This window comes from Coturnix japonica, chromosome 37 (assembly GCF_054131305.1).
Source record: "Coturnix japonica strain WE chromosome 37, WE-NBRP24, whole genome shotgun sequence".
In the NCBI taxonomy this organism is placed as follows: Eukaryota; Metazoa; Chordata; class Aves; order Galliformes; family Phasianidae; genus Coturnix; species Coturnix japonica.
The window spans coordinates 4483703-4497694 of NC_140699.1; the positions used below are offsets into that span (position 1 = coordinate 4483703).

The 13992-nt window shown below is 48.3% G+C and overlaps 1 protein-coding gene across 1 annotated transcript; it reads left to right on the top strand.

Moving 5' to 3' along the window:
* The first annotated feature begins 207 nt into the window (after nt 1-207).
* LOC146754995 (olfactory receptor 14J1-like) lies at nt 208-1158 on the top strand. Its single transcript, XM_085526511.1, has one exon. It carries the CDS (start codon nt 208-210, stop codon nt 1156-1158), a length of 951 nt encoding a protein of 316 aa, XP_085382637.1.
* The last annotated feature ends 12834 nt before the right edge of the window (nt 1159-13992 follow it).

Genomic DNA, 13992 nt, shown 5'->3' on the forward strand with positions numbered 1-13992 from the left:
AGAAGAAAGTAAGAGCTCCTTAATCTTCTATTTCTTTAGGGATAGTGAAGCTCATGAATATAAATTCAAGTTATGGAGTTAAATGAAAATTATCCAAAGGTAAATGAAAACATTTCGCAGTACAGCGGGACGAGTGTCTCTGAGAATGGTCTGGACTTGTCATTATCTTCTGCACTCTGAGCAGGACTCCAAGCACAACAACAGCAGATGCCCAACAGCAGCTCCATCAGCGAGTTCCTCCTGCTGCCGTTGGCAGACACGCGGCAGCTGCAGCTCCTGCACTTCTGGCTCTTCCTGGGCATCTACCTGGCTGCCCTCCTGGGCAACGGCCTCATCAGCACAGCCGTAGCCTGCGACCGCCGCCTGCACACCCCCATGTACTTCTTCCTCCTCAACCTGGCCCTCCTCGACCTGGGCTGCATCTCCACCACTCTCCCCAAAGCCATGGCCAGCGCCCTCTGGGACACCAGGGCCATCTCCTATACAGGATGTGCTGCACAGCTCTTTTTCTTTCTCTTCTTCATCTCAGCAGAGTATTCCCTTCTCACCATCATGTCCTATGACCGCTACGTTGCCATCTGCAAGCCCCTGCACTACGGGACCCTCCTGGACAGCAGAGCTTGTGCCACCATGGCAGCAGCTGCCTGGGGCGCTGGGGTTCTCAATTCCCTGCTGCACACTGCCAGTACGTTTTCACTGCCTCTCTGCAAAGGCAATGTGGTCAACCAATTTTTCTGTGAAATCCCCCAAATCCTCAAACTCTCCTGCTCTGGCTCCTACCTCAGGGAAGTTGTGTTTCTCATTTTTAGTGTCAGTTTAGCCTTTGGTTGCTTTGTGTTCATTGTTGTGTCCTACGTGCAGATCTTCCTTGCTGTGCTGAGGATGCCCTCTGAGCAGGGACGGCACAAAGCCTTCTCCACGTGCCTTCCTCACCTGGCCGTGGTCACCCTGTTTCTCAGCACTGTCCTTTATGCCTACCTGAAGCCCCCCTCCATCTCCTCTCCATCCATGGACCTGATGGTGGCAGTTCTGTACTCAGTGGTGCCTCCAGCATTGAACCCCCTCATCTACAGCATGAGGAACAAGGAGGTCAAGGATGCAGTGAGGAAAGTGATTATTAAATGTGTTTCACAAGCAGTGAACTGCACGTCTCTTTGAATTCATGACTTGTATTGAGCTTTTTACTGAATCAAACTCTCCTTTTTGTATGTTTTGTGCAATTTTATAAGTGTAATTTATTAAATATTATTCATTTTTTTTAAATACTGTAATGTTTTTCACTAAAACAGTAGGATTGAAATCAATTCCTTTTCAGCTTGCACCTTTGTAGCATAGCCACACTGTACATTATGAACTAGCCTCTCCGTGAACCTTAACAAAATAAAGAACATGCAGTGACTCTGTCTGTCCTGCATCTTCTGAGACATTTCTGGAGCTGTTGGGGTCAGATGTTCTCAGAAACGTACAGTCCAGCAGGAAGCACACAGCTGTTCATCAGATTGTGCAGTGACTACAGCCTGCAGCAGTTTATGGACCATCCCCGGGCTCCTGGCTGGCATCTGTGCTTTCAGGCTCACATCTGTCAGTGCCTCTGTGTTGTGGGTTTATGATTTCTGTTGTCTGTATTCCACATCAGATCATCATACAGACCAGTGGAAGTTAAAGAGTTCATGTTCTCATTCCGTGTTACCACCATTTTTGGCATTTTGGGTTCCCATAGTCAGGGAGGGAGGGGGGGGATCATCCCCAGAGGACTTGGCGTTAAAAGGAAGCGGGGTGAGACTCCGGACTAGACCCCAGCTGCTCTCTGCCTGTGGCCTTCTCAGCTCCCCACAGAGAAAAGCACGTGCTGCTCTCGCACTATCTTGGTTTGACTCCTACTTTGGGTACTCTTCTCTCTCTCATTTTGTTTGATTTTTCTGCTCTCCTGAAGGCTGGGATGATCATGGCTGGAAGGCAGAAGGTGAACTGGAGCCTGCAGGGACAAGAGAAATGGCAGGGAAGCTGTGAGGGAACACAGCAGTCAATGTGCCAGCCCAGCCCTCCCCAGCCCTTCTGCAGGGGGGTTGCACAGCAGGCCCTGCACAGGAAGACAATGAGCAGCAACACTGATAACACTCTGGCTAATGTGGATTACAAATGCAGATGTTGCCCGCGGGGTCCCCAAGGGGAAACTGGGAGCTGCTGGGGCGGAGGGTGGGCAGGGGAGTGAAAGTTCCCCCCTTGGAGACTTCACATTAAGACACTCAAAAGGAGGCATTGGGGAGTTTAAAGCTACAATACAGTCCATGTATGTAGAGCTGCGGAGTGAGGTCATCTCGTGTCTCCTGCGGCCCAGAGCAAGTAAAGCAGTCCCAGCTGCACTCTGAAACAGAGAGCCAACCGGGCAGCAGAGAATGCTAACCTCTACTCCCTTCCTTTCTGTCCCAGCTGCAACACCTTCCTGTGCCCCTCGGAGCCCAACCCGGGCTGCAACACGCCTGGGAACCGCTGCTCCCCTGGTTGCAGCCCGTCTGGCCCAGTAAACCTGCTGCACTGGGCAGGAGCTGGAGCCGGGACCAAGGTCCCGCCTGGGGTATGGCAGTGCCGGGCAGTGTACTTGGGGATGACCCTACGTACCCAGTGCAATACATTCCAAATAGCCACAGACATCAACTGACTGCCATACTTTTCTCACCAGACATTGATATAAATGGACTGCTTGGTGGTTCTGTGCTATGGCTGTCTTCTCGCCACAAGCTGCACATCTCTCCACTGAATGGTAGCACCACTCATGAGAAAAGTTGTCTTGGAGAATCATGTAGCACTGGAAAAATGGACAGCTATCCAGGAGGGTACCTGTGCCATCATCAACAGTGATTGTTGTGGATACATTCCTGACATCTACAACATGGAATTCCTATGATGACACGGATGGAAACCCAAATTGTTCCAATCAGCCCACTAAGGACAAACAATCGGACCATGTCTCAGTTCTCCAGTAGTGGCTGTGGCTGCCCTGGTTCAGCCCAATCTACATTGCTCTCATTACATACATTGCTCTCATCTACATACCCCTCATTAGAGGTGCTGAGGTGCTGTAAGGCATGCCTGACTCAGAAAGGGCAGAGCTGTTCTGAGGAGCTTTGCAGTTTCCTACAGCTGTTGTCAAATATAAAAGGATGAAAATAAATTTAGTTGTGAGAAAGGAAAGCTATTGCTTGTGGGGGGCTTCAGGTAGGCATAAAGGACAGTGCTGAGAAACAAGGAGACCACAGCCAGATGAGGGAGGCACGTGGAGAAGGCTCTGTGCTGTCCCTTCTCAGAGGGACCACTGCCCAGGAGGTTACTGTTATAGATTCTCATGACAAAACCAGACAAAGTCCAGTGTGATACATAAAGGGAGAGCTTTATTTAATTAAGCAAGGCAGTAAAGTGAGCAAAACAGCGCTGGGCGCCCAAGGGGAGTCTACACTCCACCAAGGTTGGGATTTGAACAAAGGATTGCCTCTGTATTTATACAATTCCCATCTCCTGCATAAATTCCAGTCATTCTTGCTGCTGCACAGGTTGTTGCTGGTGTCACAGGTTGTTGCTGAGGATTGGTTTTCCTGCCTCTTAATGGTCAGTAGTCTTTTCCATTATTCTTTGGTTATTTTCTAGCAGCTTCTGTGCCCTGGCAATGTGTAGTTTGCAATGCCTTCAGCTTCTTAGTTTCTGTCATCTATTACAACACGATTTAAATTTTACAACACTATTTACATTCTCGGACACCTGAGAAAGCACCACTGAGTTTTGATTTGACTAACAAACTTAACCCTTTCCTATCACAATCCCCCCTCTTCTATTTTATCCTGATTTTGTTCATCAAATACTTTTACTGCTTCTTTAGCCCTTTGGTGGATAGATTCATCCTCTTCCTTGCTATCGATTTGTTCATGCTGTTTTCTTACTAACATTAAATGGGCTATTTCTAACCGTCCCTTAACAATAGCAAATAGTTTATCGAACAGAAATGGTCCAAAAGTTAGTCCCAGGATTAATAAAATAAGAGGTTCCACTAAAGTAGACAGCAAGGTAGTCAGCCAGGAAGAATATCAAGGGTATCACAGAATATGGGACTACTCATCTAATTGCTTAGTTCTCTTCAGAGTCAGTTTTAGTCCTTGGGGGGGTCCCACCACTTTCCAGTTCACTGATTCTCAAAGTGCCTTCACTCTAGACACGTGTCCATCCTCACTCAGTAGTCCGGATAGCAGTCTCTGTGGTGAGAAAGACAAGAAAGGGTCCCTCCCAGCAAAGAGTAATAGATGACTCCTTCCAATTCTTTATTAATACTTTATCTCTTGGTTTTACATGTCAATTTCTAAAGGGGGTTGCTGTACCACCATTGCCTTTTTACGTACTTCTTCTCTTCTGGACATTAGTTGCGTAACATAAGGATGCAAGTTCCTTTCATCTAACATGGGGTGATCTAGGGGAAGGTCGATGTTATAAGGCATATCGTATAACATCTTGAAAGGTGAAAGCCTGGTGTCAGCACGGGGTTGTGTTCTAATATTTAGAAGGGCTAAAGGGAGACATTTCACCCGTGATAATTTTGTTTCTAACATTAACTTTGTAAGTTGTTTCTTAATCTCTCCATTCATCCTTTCTACCTTTCTTGAGCTTTGGGGGTGATACGGTGTATGGTATTCCTATTTAGTACCTACTAATACCACCATCTCTAATACCATCTCTGAGGTGAAACAAGGTCCCCGGTCGGAATCAATGACAATGATGACCCCGTATCAGGGAATTATTTCTTCAAACAAAATTTTTACCACTGTGTGTGCAGTTGCTCTAGCCATAGGGAACGCATCAAACTATGTGACGTGGTCCACCGTAACAAGAAGATATCTAAATCTTCCAACCTTACGGAGCTCGTTAAAGTCTACCTGTAACCGTGCAAACAGGAGATGGGTCATTTCCCTTCCCCCATGTATTTTCTCTCTTAATTGATGTTGGTTAATCTTATGGCAAGGTAAGCACTCCCCTACAACTCTTTTAGCTACATTTTAGGCCCCTATGCACAAAAAATTTGCAAAATGATCGTTTAGTGCTTGCACTCCCCACTGTGTTCTATATTTATCATGATATCTCCTCATTACTCTGAGTGCCATTGCTTTCAGGAACACTTCCTTTCCATCGGGTAATCTCCACTTCCCATGTCTCCTAAAAAATCTTGTTTTAAATAAGAAGCCTGACTTGTAGAAAGGTTCTAGCCCTGAAAAGAGGCTATAATATCCCCATTTGCTGTAACTTTTCCTAATTCGTGAACCTCAATTCAGGGTCTTGAAAGTTAGTATCTGTTCTTGCCAGTTCTGTTCTTAAGGGCATTAAGGCGGCCCTTCTTGCCTCTCCATCAGCTAAATTATTTCCTCTTATTCTTGAATCGAAGCCCTTTTGGGTTCCTTTATATGTACAACTGCTACTCTTTCAGGCCCCATAAGAGCCTCCAGGGTCTGAGTTACTAATGTTTCATGGATTAATCCTTGGGAATTTATGAACCCTCTCTCTTCCCAAATTTTTCCAAATTGTCATGGTTTTGTAATGTTGCTGTCAATATTCCACATCATAACATCATGTGCAGTATGGATCATTAAACTACATTTACATCCTGCCCTGTAGCCCTGCCTCCTGTCCCACAGCCCTACACCCTCCCCCATAGATTTATATCAGACCCCATAGCCCTGCATCCTCCGTCCTTCTCCCCCTCCTCCCACCCCGCCGAACCGAAACCTGACCTGTTCCCGATCCCCACCCGCCTACCCCTGACCAGGGCGGGGGTCGCCATTAACCCGCCCCTCTCCCGGATGCACCCCGCCCGACCGACCCGCGCGGTTTTGTTTTGTTTGGTTTTTAATTTGGTTGGTTTTGTTTCGTTTTTTTCCCTTCTTTTTCTCTTGTTTCCCTTTAGCCGCCGGGGCAGACCTGGCGGCTCGTCTCGGAGTCCGGAGCCCGCCCCCGGGACAACCGGTTCCCGAGCGACGACTATCGGCCGCCCGGCCCATCCCGATCCGGCCCGGCCCGGCCCGTCCTCCTGAGCTGAGGCGGCTGCGGGCCAACGGTCAGCCGTACAAGCCGCCCGTCTCGCTCGATCTGCCTTGGCGACCAGCGGTCGCAGCCGGATTGGCTCGGTTATGCCAGCACGGTCGGCCCGGCCCCGGCGGGTTTCCGCAGGCTCGCTCGATCCGCGGCGGAGGCTGCAGTTCTCCGCCGGATCGGCTCGCGTGCACCGGCACGGTCTGCCCGGCTCCCGAGCGACTGCAGTGCTCCGCGGCGGACGCTAGATGTCGCTGCCGGGGCGGCTCGGCTAAGCCGGCGAGATCTTCCCGGCCGTGGTTAAGACCTCCTGCAGTGGGGCCTTCACGTTTGCTAGGCTCAGCTAAGGCTGCTGTGCTAGGAATGCCATTTGTAGGGAACGGAAAGCAAGCAAAGGCAGCAGCAGCTCGCCTCATGTGGGGTTCTCCAAAGGCCGCCTGACCCCCCCAGCAAGCTGGAAGGAGATGGGGAGCACAGTATGGATGAGTGCTGCTTCCTCCATCCCAGGGAGCAGGAGCCTGGTCTTCTGCGGGAGAGGTACAGTAGGGCCCTGCGGCTTCCAGGAACACACAGCTCCGAAGGATAACATGTGGGGAGGGAACAAGAAGCTGGGGGATGTGGGGATCCCCAGCAATTGGCTACCACAGCCCAGCCAAGAGCTGGGCTGACTTACTTTGCAAGTGTGTCCGATGAGTTCCAGCCCTGTGGCACTGGCCATGTGCCTCCTCCTGCCTTTTAGACTCCCCCAAAAAGCATGCTCACCACTTTGCTTCTTGATCTCCCATCTCCAGACTCTCAGAAGCCCTGAGCGGGGTTTCCCTGAAAATAAAATGAAATGAAACCATGCAGGTTTTCCAGTTTTGCTGAAAAATCATTTTAAGTGCTGATCTCCCCCCCCCCCCCCCCCCAAGGTTCTGTTGCATGCCACGTTGAGTTGTGCCCAGAGCAGAAAACTCTGTTTTTTCCCTCCCTTCTCTCCCGCTTTCCCACTTTCCCTCTGCTCTGGGGAATGTGCTCATGTTGCAGACATGAGAAGTCTGCACAGAGAAGAAGAATGACACACACAGTATCACAGTATCACAGTCTCGTGCGGGTTTGAAGGGACCTTAGAGATCATCGAGTCCAACCCCCGGGATTCGAGCCCCTGTGTAGCAGAGCAGCGCTTCTACCACTTGTGCCACAGGGGGATTTGAACCCGGGCCCTCCGGTATTGCAACGTGGCATTCCTACCACTGCGCCCAGAGGACGTCATGGTTGGAGAGGGAAATACGTCACGGAAGTGACACACTCTCTCTCTCTCTCACTGCCTGGCAGCAGGTGTGGGAGTGCTTCCAAGCTGTGTTGACTTCAGTTTCAAAGTAGGCTTCTTGGTCTTTGGAAACCTCTCTCTCTTTTATTTTACTTGATTTATTAGCCTCAATTTCAGTTAGATTGTATTACACTGTGTTATCTTGCATTCCGATATCATAGTAAAGTAAGTTTTCCTCCTTAGATAATTGCCACTGCTCTGTTTTATTTCCTTGAGCCCAGCTCCCATTTCCCTACTCCTTATCCCTTTTCCCTTCACATTTTTGGGGGCCAGGGGCCCACAGGCCTACTGCACCCCTGTCATGGACATAGGTTGATCTAGATCTCTGTGACAAACTGAAACATGCTGGGACCACTCCCATGATTGGAGTACTGTGATAGCTATTGTAAGGACAGACGAGGAAGGAAGGGTGGTGGTGTGGCCCTTTATACCATTTGATGTTGAATGAGTTTGGGGTTGGGAATGATGAAGTCAAGTGTGTGTGGGTAAGGACTAGGGGGAAGGCCTGTAGGGGTGACATCTTGCTGGGGGTCTGTTGTAGACCACCTAATCAGGATGAAGAGATGGATGAGGCCCCCTAACGGGGTGGTGCCCTGCTAGACCTGCTCTTCACTAACAGTGAAGGACTGGTAGGAGATGTGAAGGTTGGGGATTGTCTTGGGCAGAGCAACCATGAAATAGTAGAATTCCCTATTCTTGGAGATGTCAGAAGGGTGACTAGCAAAACTACAATCCTGAACTTCTAGAGGGCAGACTTTAACCTGTCCAGGACACTTGTAGCACGGGTCCCATGGGAGTCACTCCTTAGGGGTAAAAGGGTCCAGGAAGCCTGGATACTCCTCAGGATGGAAATCTTAAAGTCACAAGAACAGGCTGTCCCTGAATGCTGTAAGGTGAGCTGTAGGGGAAGAAGATGGGGGTGGATGAACAGGGAACTGTTGTTGAGACTCTGGAAGAAAAGGGGTGGATGAACAGGGAACTGTTGTTGAGACTCTGGAAGAAAAAGTCTGTGTCCTCTAGAAGGAGGGACAGTCTACTTGGGGAGATCACAAGGAAGTTGCTAAGGTATGCAGGGAAGAAGTTAGGAAGTCAAAAGCCCAACCTGAACTTCGATTGGCCACTGCAGTAAAGGAGAATAAGAAATCCTTTTACAGATATGTAAAAGATGTACAGATATTACTATGTAATAGTAAGAGGAGAACCAGGGAAGATGTCCATCCTTTAGTTGATGCAGTGGGGAATGTGACTACTGAGGATAAGGAGAAGGCTGAGGTCCTCAACACCTTCTTCACATCTGCCTTTAATAGGCAGATCAGTTATCCTCAAGGCACTTTATACCCTGATCTGGAAGTCTGGGATGGAACACAAAATACACCCCCAGTGATTCAGGTGAACAGTTAGAGCCCCGCCTCCATCTGGACTGTCACAAGTCCATGGAACCAGGTGGGCTCCACCCTTGGGTACTGGGGGAGCTGGCAGGGGTGATTGCTGAGCTACTCTCTGCCATCTACCAGTATTCCTGGTTATCTGGATAAGTCTCAGAGGATTGGAGGCTTGCTGATGTGACTCCCATCTACAAGAAGGGCCGTATGGAGGATCCAGGGAACTACAGGCCTGTCAGCTGAACCTGGTACTGGGGAAAGTTACGGAACATATAATCTTGGGTGAGATCATACGGCTTCTGTGTGGCATCTAGAGGATCAAGCAAAGCAAGCATGGGTTTGAGAAAGGCATGTTGTGCTTGACCAACCTCATTTCCTTCTATGACTGGATGACCAGACTGGTCCATGAGGGAAAGGCTGTTGATGAAGTCTACCTAGACTTCAGCAAAGCCTTTGGCACTGTCTCTCACAGTATTCTCCCAGGGGAACTGGCTGCCAGTGGCCTGGACAGGTATACCCTTCTTTGGGTAAGGAACTGGCTAGAGGGTCATGCCCAGCAGGTAGCGGTTAATGGAGTTAAGTTCAGCTAGTGACCCATTACAAGTGGTGTCCCCCGGGGGTTAGGTACTGGGGCCCATCTTGTTTAATATCTTTATTGATGACCTAGATGAGGGGATTTAGTGTACCCTCAGTAAGTTTGCAGATGACACCAAGTTGGAGGTGGTGTCGATCTGCGGAAGGTAGGGAGGCCCTTCAGAGGAATCTGGATAGGCTGGATCGCTGGGCTGAGGTGAATGGGATGAGGTGCAACAAGACTAAATGCTATGTCCTGCATTTTGGCCACAATAACCCCATGCAGCACTATCAGCTTGGGGTTGAGTGGCTGGATGACTGTGAAGAGGAAAGGGACCTGGGGGTGTTGCTTGATGCTCAGCTGAACATGAGCCAGCAATGTGCCCAGGTGGCCAAGAAGGCCAACAGCATCCTGGCCTGTATAAGAAATAGTATGGCCAGCAGGAGCAGAGAGGTGATCATCCCTCTGTACTCAGCTCTGGTGTGGCTGCATCTTGAGTACTGTGTTCAGTTTTGCCCTCCTCACTACAAGAAAGACATTGAGGCCCTGGAATGTGTCCAGAGAAGGGCAACAAAACTTGTGAGGGTTTGGAGCACAAGTCTTATGAGGAGCAGCTCAGGGTGCTGGGATTGTTTAGCCTGGAGAAGAGGAGGCTCAGGGGAGACCTCATTGCACTTTACAACTTCCTGAAGGGAGGTTGTGATGAGGAGGGACTTGACCTCTTCTGCCAGGCAACAAACAGGACCCGAGGAAATGGCCACAAGTTGTATCAGATGAGGTTTAGACTGGACATACGAAGGAACTTTTTTTTCTCAGAGAGTGGTCAGGCACTGGAATGGCTGCCCAGGGAGGTGGTGGAGTCACCATCCCTGGCAGTGTTCAAGAAGCGTCTGGGTAGGGAGCTAGGAGATATGGGTTAGTGGTTTTCTGTAGGTATGGTAAAGGGAGGATGGTTGAACTAGATTCCCTTGTAGGTCCTTTCCAACCTTGTGATTCTATGATTCTGTGATATATACTGCCACACTTCAAAAAGTTTACTGTGAAAGTTTTGGGGTTTTTTAGTTAACATAAATCACAGATGGTTTCAGTGATGGACATTTGAGCTCAAAAGAGAATTCTTCAATTGCCACTTTTTTTCTCAGGGTGTTTAGATATGTCCCATGTGAAGTCGTTTCTGCTGGAAGGCAGAAGGGAGGGGCTGCAAAACGGGGCCGATGGCTCTTGGTGGATGACTAAAACTTCTGTTGGATGATAATATGTCCATGAGAACAAGTGCTGAATTTCTCTTGTTCCTTTAATCTGTAATTGCCCACATTTCATTTATTTCATTTTCTTCTTCTTCTTTTTTTTTTTTTTTTTTGCTTCCTATTTTCTAAGCCTCACATTTCCTCTTGGGGAATTATCTGCTATGACCTCTTTGCTGTAAGGAAGCATGACACAAATCACTGCAGAAACCAGAAATAATTACTCTGAAGTCAAACACAAATTCCATTCAGCTTTTAGCCACCTGTATTCCAAGGCAAACTATTTAATAATATTGATTTGCCCCCCCTGGGAGATTACTCGAGATGATTTTAATGAGGTCTCAGTAGATGTGGTTAAAAAGTTGGTGCCTGAAAAATGACAGTGATGCAACTCAGCGCCTGAGTTTAAGCTTGTTTAAATTGTCTCCACTGTGCATTATTAGAGTCTCAAGGTTTCTCTCCTTGAAGTTAGCAGCTCTCCAGTTAGGCACCCAGGCTTTACTATGGCTCTAATGTAGGGGACAGCAAGAGACTGCCCCAAAGGAAATATGGCCTATGAGAACCGGAAAGATATCTACAGTGCTTTAGTTAGATCCCAAGAAAAGTGAAAGTACTCTTGTCTAATCAGTGCAATTTGTAAATCATGGGTCAAGCAGAGCTAGCTGCATGTTGGTGGCTGGTTCTAATGCTGTTTAGAGTGGGCTGATTTCAAACAGCTTCTAACTCTCCCAGTCTCAGAAATGGTTCTTAGTGAAAATAAGGCCAATTGAGAGCACACCTGGTCCTCCCCCCAGCTGCCCTGGGGCTCCCGTTCTGCAGAACTCTCATGGCCATTCCTTCTTCCCAGACCCTGTATGGTCATTGTTGGAGAGAGTGACACTGAACATGAATAAGATGCACACTAATGATTTTTGGCTGTACTACAGATAAGCAGCAGCAGGTGTACGGGAGATCCACCACACACATATCTCCAGGTTGCTCTGAGGTGAGGAAAACTACTTGGGAAATTGGAATTTGACTTGAGTCTGAATAATGCCTTCTCTCCAGGCAACATATGATGTGCAGGCATTTGGACTTAAGACCTCATCCTTTTTCCTGAACAATATTTCAGCGTTGCTGCAATGACTTCACATGTACCGAACATTTCAGTCTCTGGTGTATGCAGAGGCAAGAAGTCTAGCCTTATAAACACACAGTTCAATAGGCCTTGGTATGCATGTGGTTAATAAAACTGATTAAAATATTTGCATGACACAACACAGCTGAGAAAGCATTTGGTTACTGATGACATTCACAAGAGTTTAAAGGCTATGTTTGCACGTGGTAGATGGGAGTGGTGTGTGTAGCTCATTATGACCTTGGGACTTAGTGGTACCTTATCTGCAAACCTGGATATTTGCAGTCTTGTGCGAACAACATGGCAAGTAAGCTCTGCTTCTGCTGGTGGGTGAGGCTTTCTCATCCTCTGGCTAAAAGTAGCTAGTAGGGTCTTCCTTTGATTGACTTGGTGGAGGTCCACAACTTGCAGCCTAAGGCGTCAGCAAACTTAGACACTTTTGCTGAGCAAGACACATTAAGTTCTGTATAAGTATTATACAATATAATGCTTTTGTAAGCTTTGATTTGTAGCTCACTTTGAATGCTAAACAACTGAAGTCCTATTGGGCTATAGGCAAATACACTTGGGGAATGTACTTCATCAATTGTGGAGGCTGAGTTATTAGCACTGGGTTGTTAAGAGCAGGCCTGGGAGTTGGCATACCAGTAAGCAAACAGCCCCCACACAGAGTGGAGGCCCAATCATGATTCTACAGACTTGCAGGATGTCTGTCACTTGTTCTTGGGACTGCTGTTAGTTTACATGGGCCTTATGGCTGTGGTGATGAGTTAGCTACATAGAAATTTTGGCCCTAGTACAGGCAGAGCTGATGGCAGGAGTCAATGCCCAGCCAGGTGTGCCCGACCCAGCCCAGCTGGGCAGGGATAACAAGGTAACCCGCAGGGCCATTGGCTTAGGCTGCAGCTATCTTACACTGCTGGAGGTTGTTCCAGCCTTGTCTCTGTGCCTCTGCTGGATCCAGAGCTCAAGATGGACGAGCAGAACCTCTGTGGGAGTTGTGTTTTAATCCAGCAGGTGCTTGAGCAACATATGCTCATCTGCTCACTCCCCACTCTTCCTAGTGATCACTGATCAAGAGAGGGTGTCACTGGTCATCAGGGGGCTTCATTGGTCATCAGGAGATTTGAGGCGTCCATGGGAGGGGGTGAGCAGACCTTGTTCTGGGAGATGGGGCACCGACGCAAGAGGACTAAAGCAGACCCAAAGGAGGGACAAGTGGCTGCAGAAAGACTGGGGGTAAAAGGAGGGTGATGTAGTCACGCTGTGTCCATGGATCAAAGTGTAATGAGTTTGGGAGGAAAAGTATGGATGAGCTGAGAGAGAGCAGAGGGAGGGTACTGGGGCTGCTTGGCAGCATGAGGATCTCCATCCTTTAGGACTTTGAGGCAGATGATGAGAGAGGGTGGTGAAGCCCACAGGGGTGCAGGACATGGTGCGCATGGCATGGAGCTGGGGAAGCTTCCCAGCACTTTGAGGTGACCACTGCCAGGCAGAGACAGATCCAAGCAGTCCATGCTGAGCATGAGAACAAGGACACAGACACACAGAGTGTAGCTTTGCTGAGGGATTTATTGATCATCAGAGGGTGTCATTGATCATCAGGGTCTTCATTGGTCATCAGAGGGCAACACTGGTCATCAGAGGGCAGCAATGGTCATCAGAGGATGAGCCCTGGAGGAAGCTTGGACACTTCTGACATGATAACCCATATCCAAGAACTTGTCCAGTGCAGGGTCTCACAGGGAATGAGGAAGAAGGAATCTGACAACCAACGTACAAACCAGCTGCTGCTGCTGGACACTCAGAGGCACTGACGATGTGAGCCTGAAAACACAGACCCCACCCAGGAGCCCAGGGATGGCCCGTCAGCTGTTGCAGGCTGATTGCACAGACGGATGAACAGCTGTGTGATTCCTGCTGGACTGTGGGCTTCTGAGAACATCAGACCTTGACAGCTCCAGAAACGTCTCACAAGAAGGAGGATGGACAGAGTCACTGCATGACCTTTATTATGTTATGGTTCACAGAGAGCCCATTTCACTATATACAGAGTGTCTGGGCTAAACTACAAAGGTACAAGCTGAATAGGAAATGATTTGAGTAATGACTTTGTAATGAAAATCACTATAGTATTACTTTTAAAATAATAAGAATAAATTACACAGATAAATTGGCACAAAACAAACAAAAAGGAGAGTTTGATTCAGTAAAAAGCTGCATTACAAGTCAAGAATTCGAAAAGGTGGGCAGTTCACTGCTTTTGAAATACATTTGGTCATAACTTTCCTCACTGCATCCTT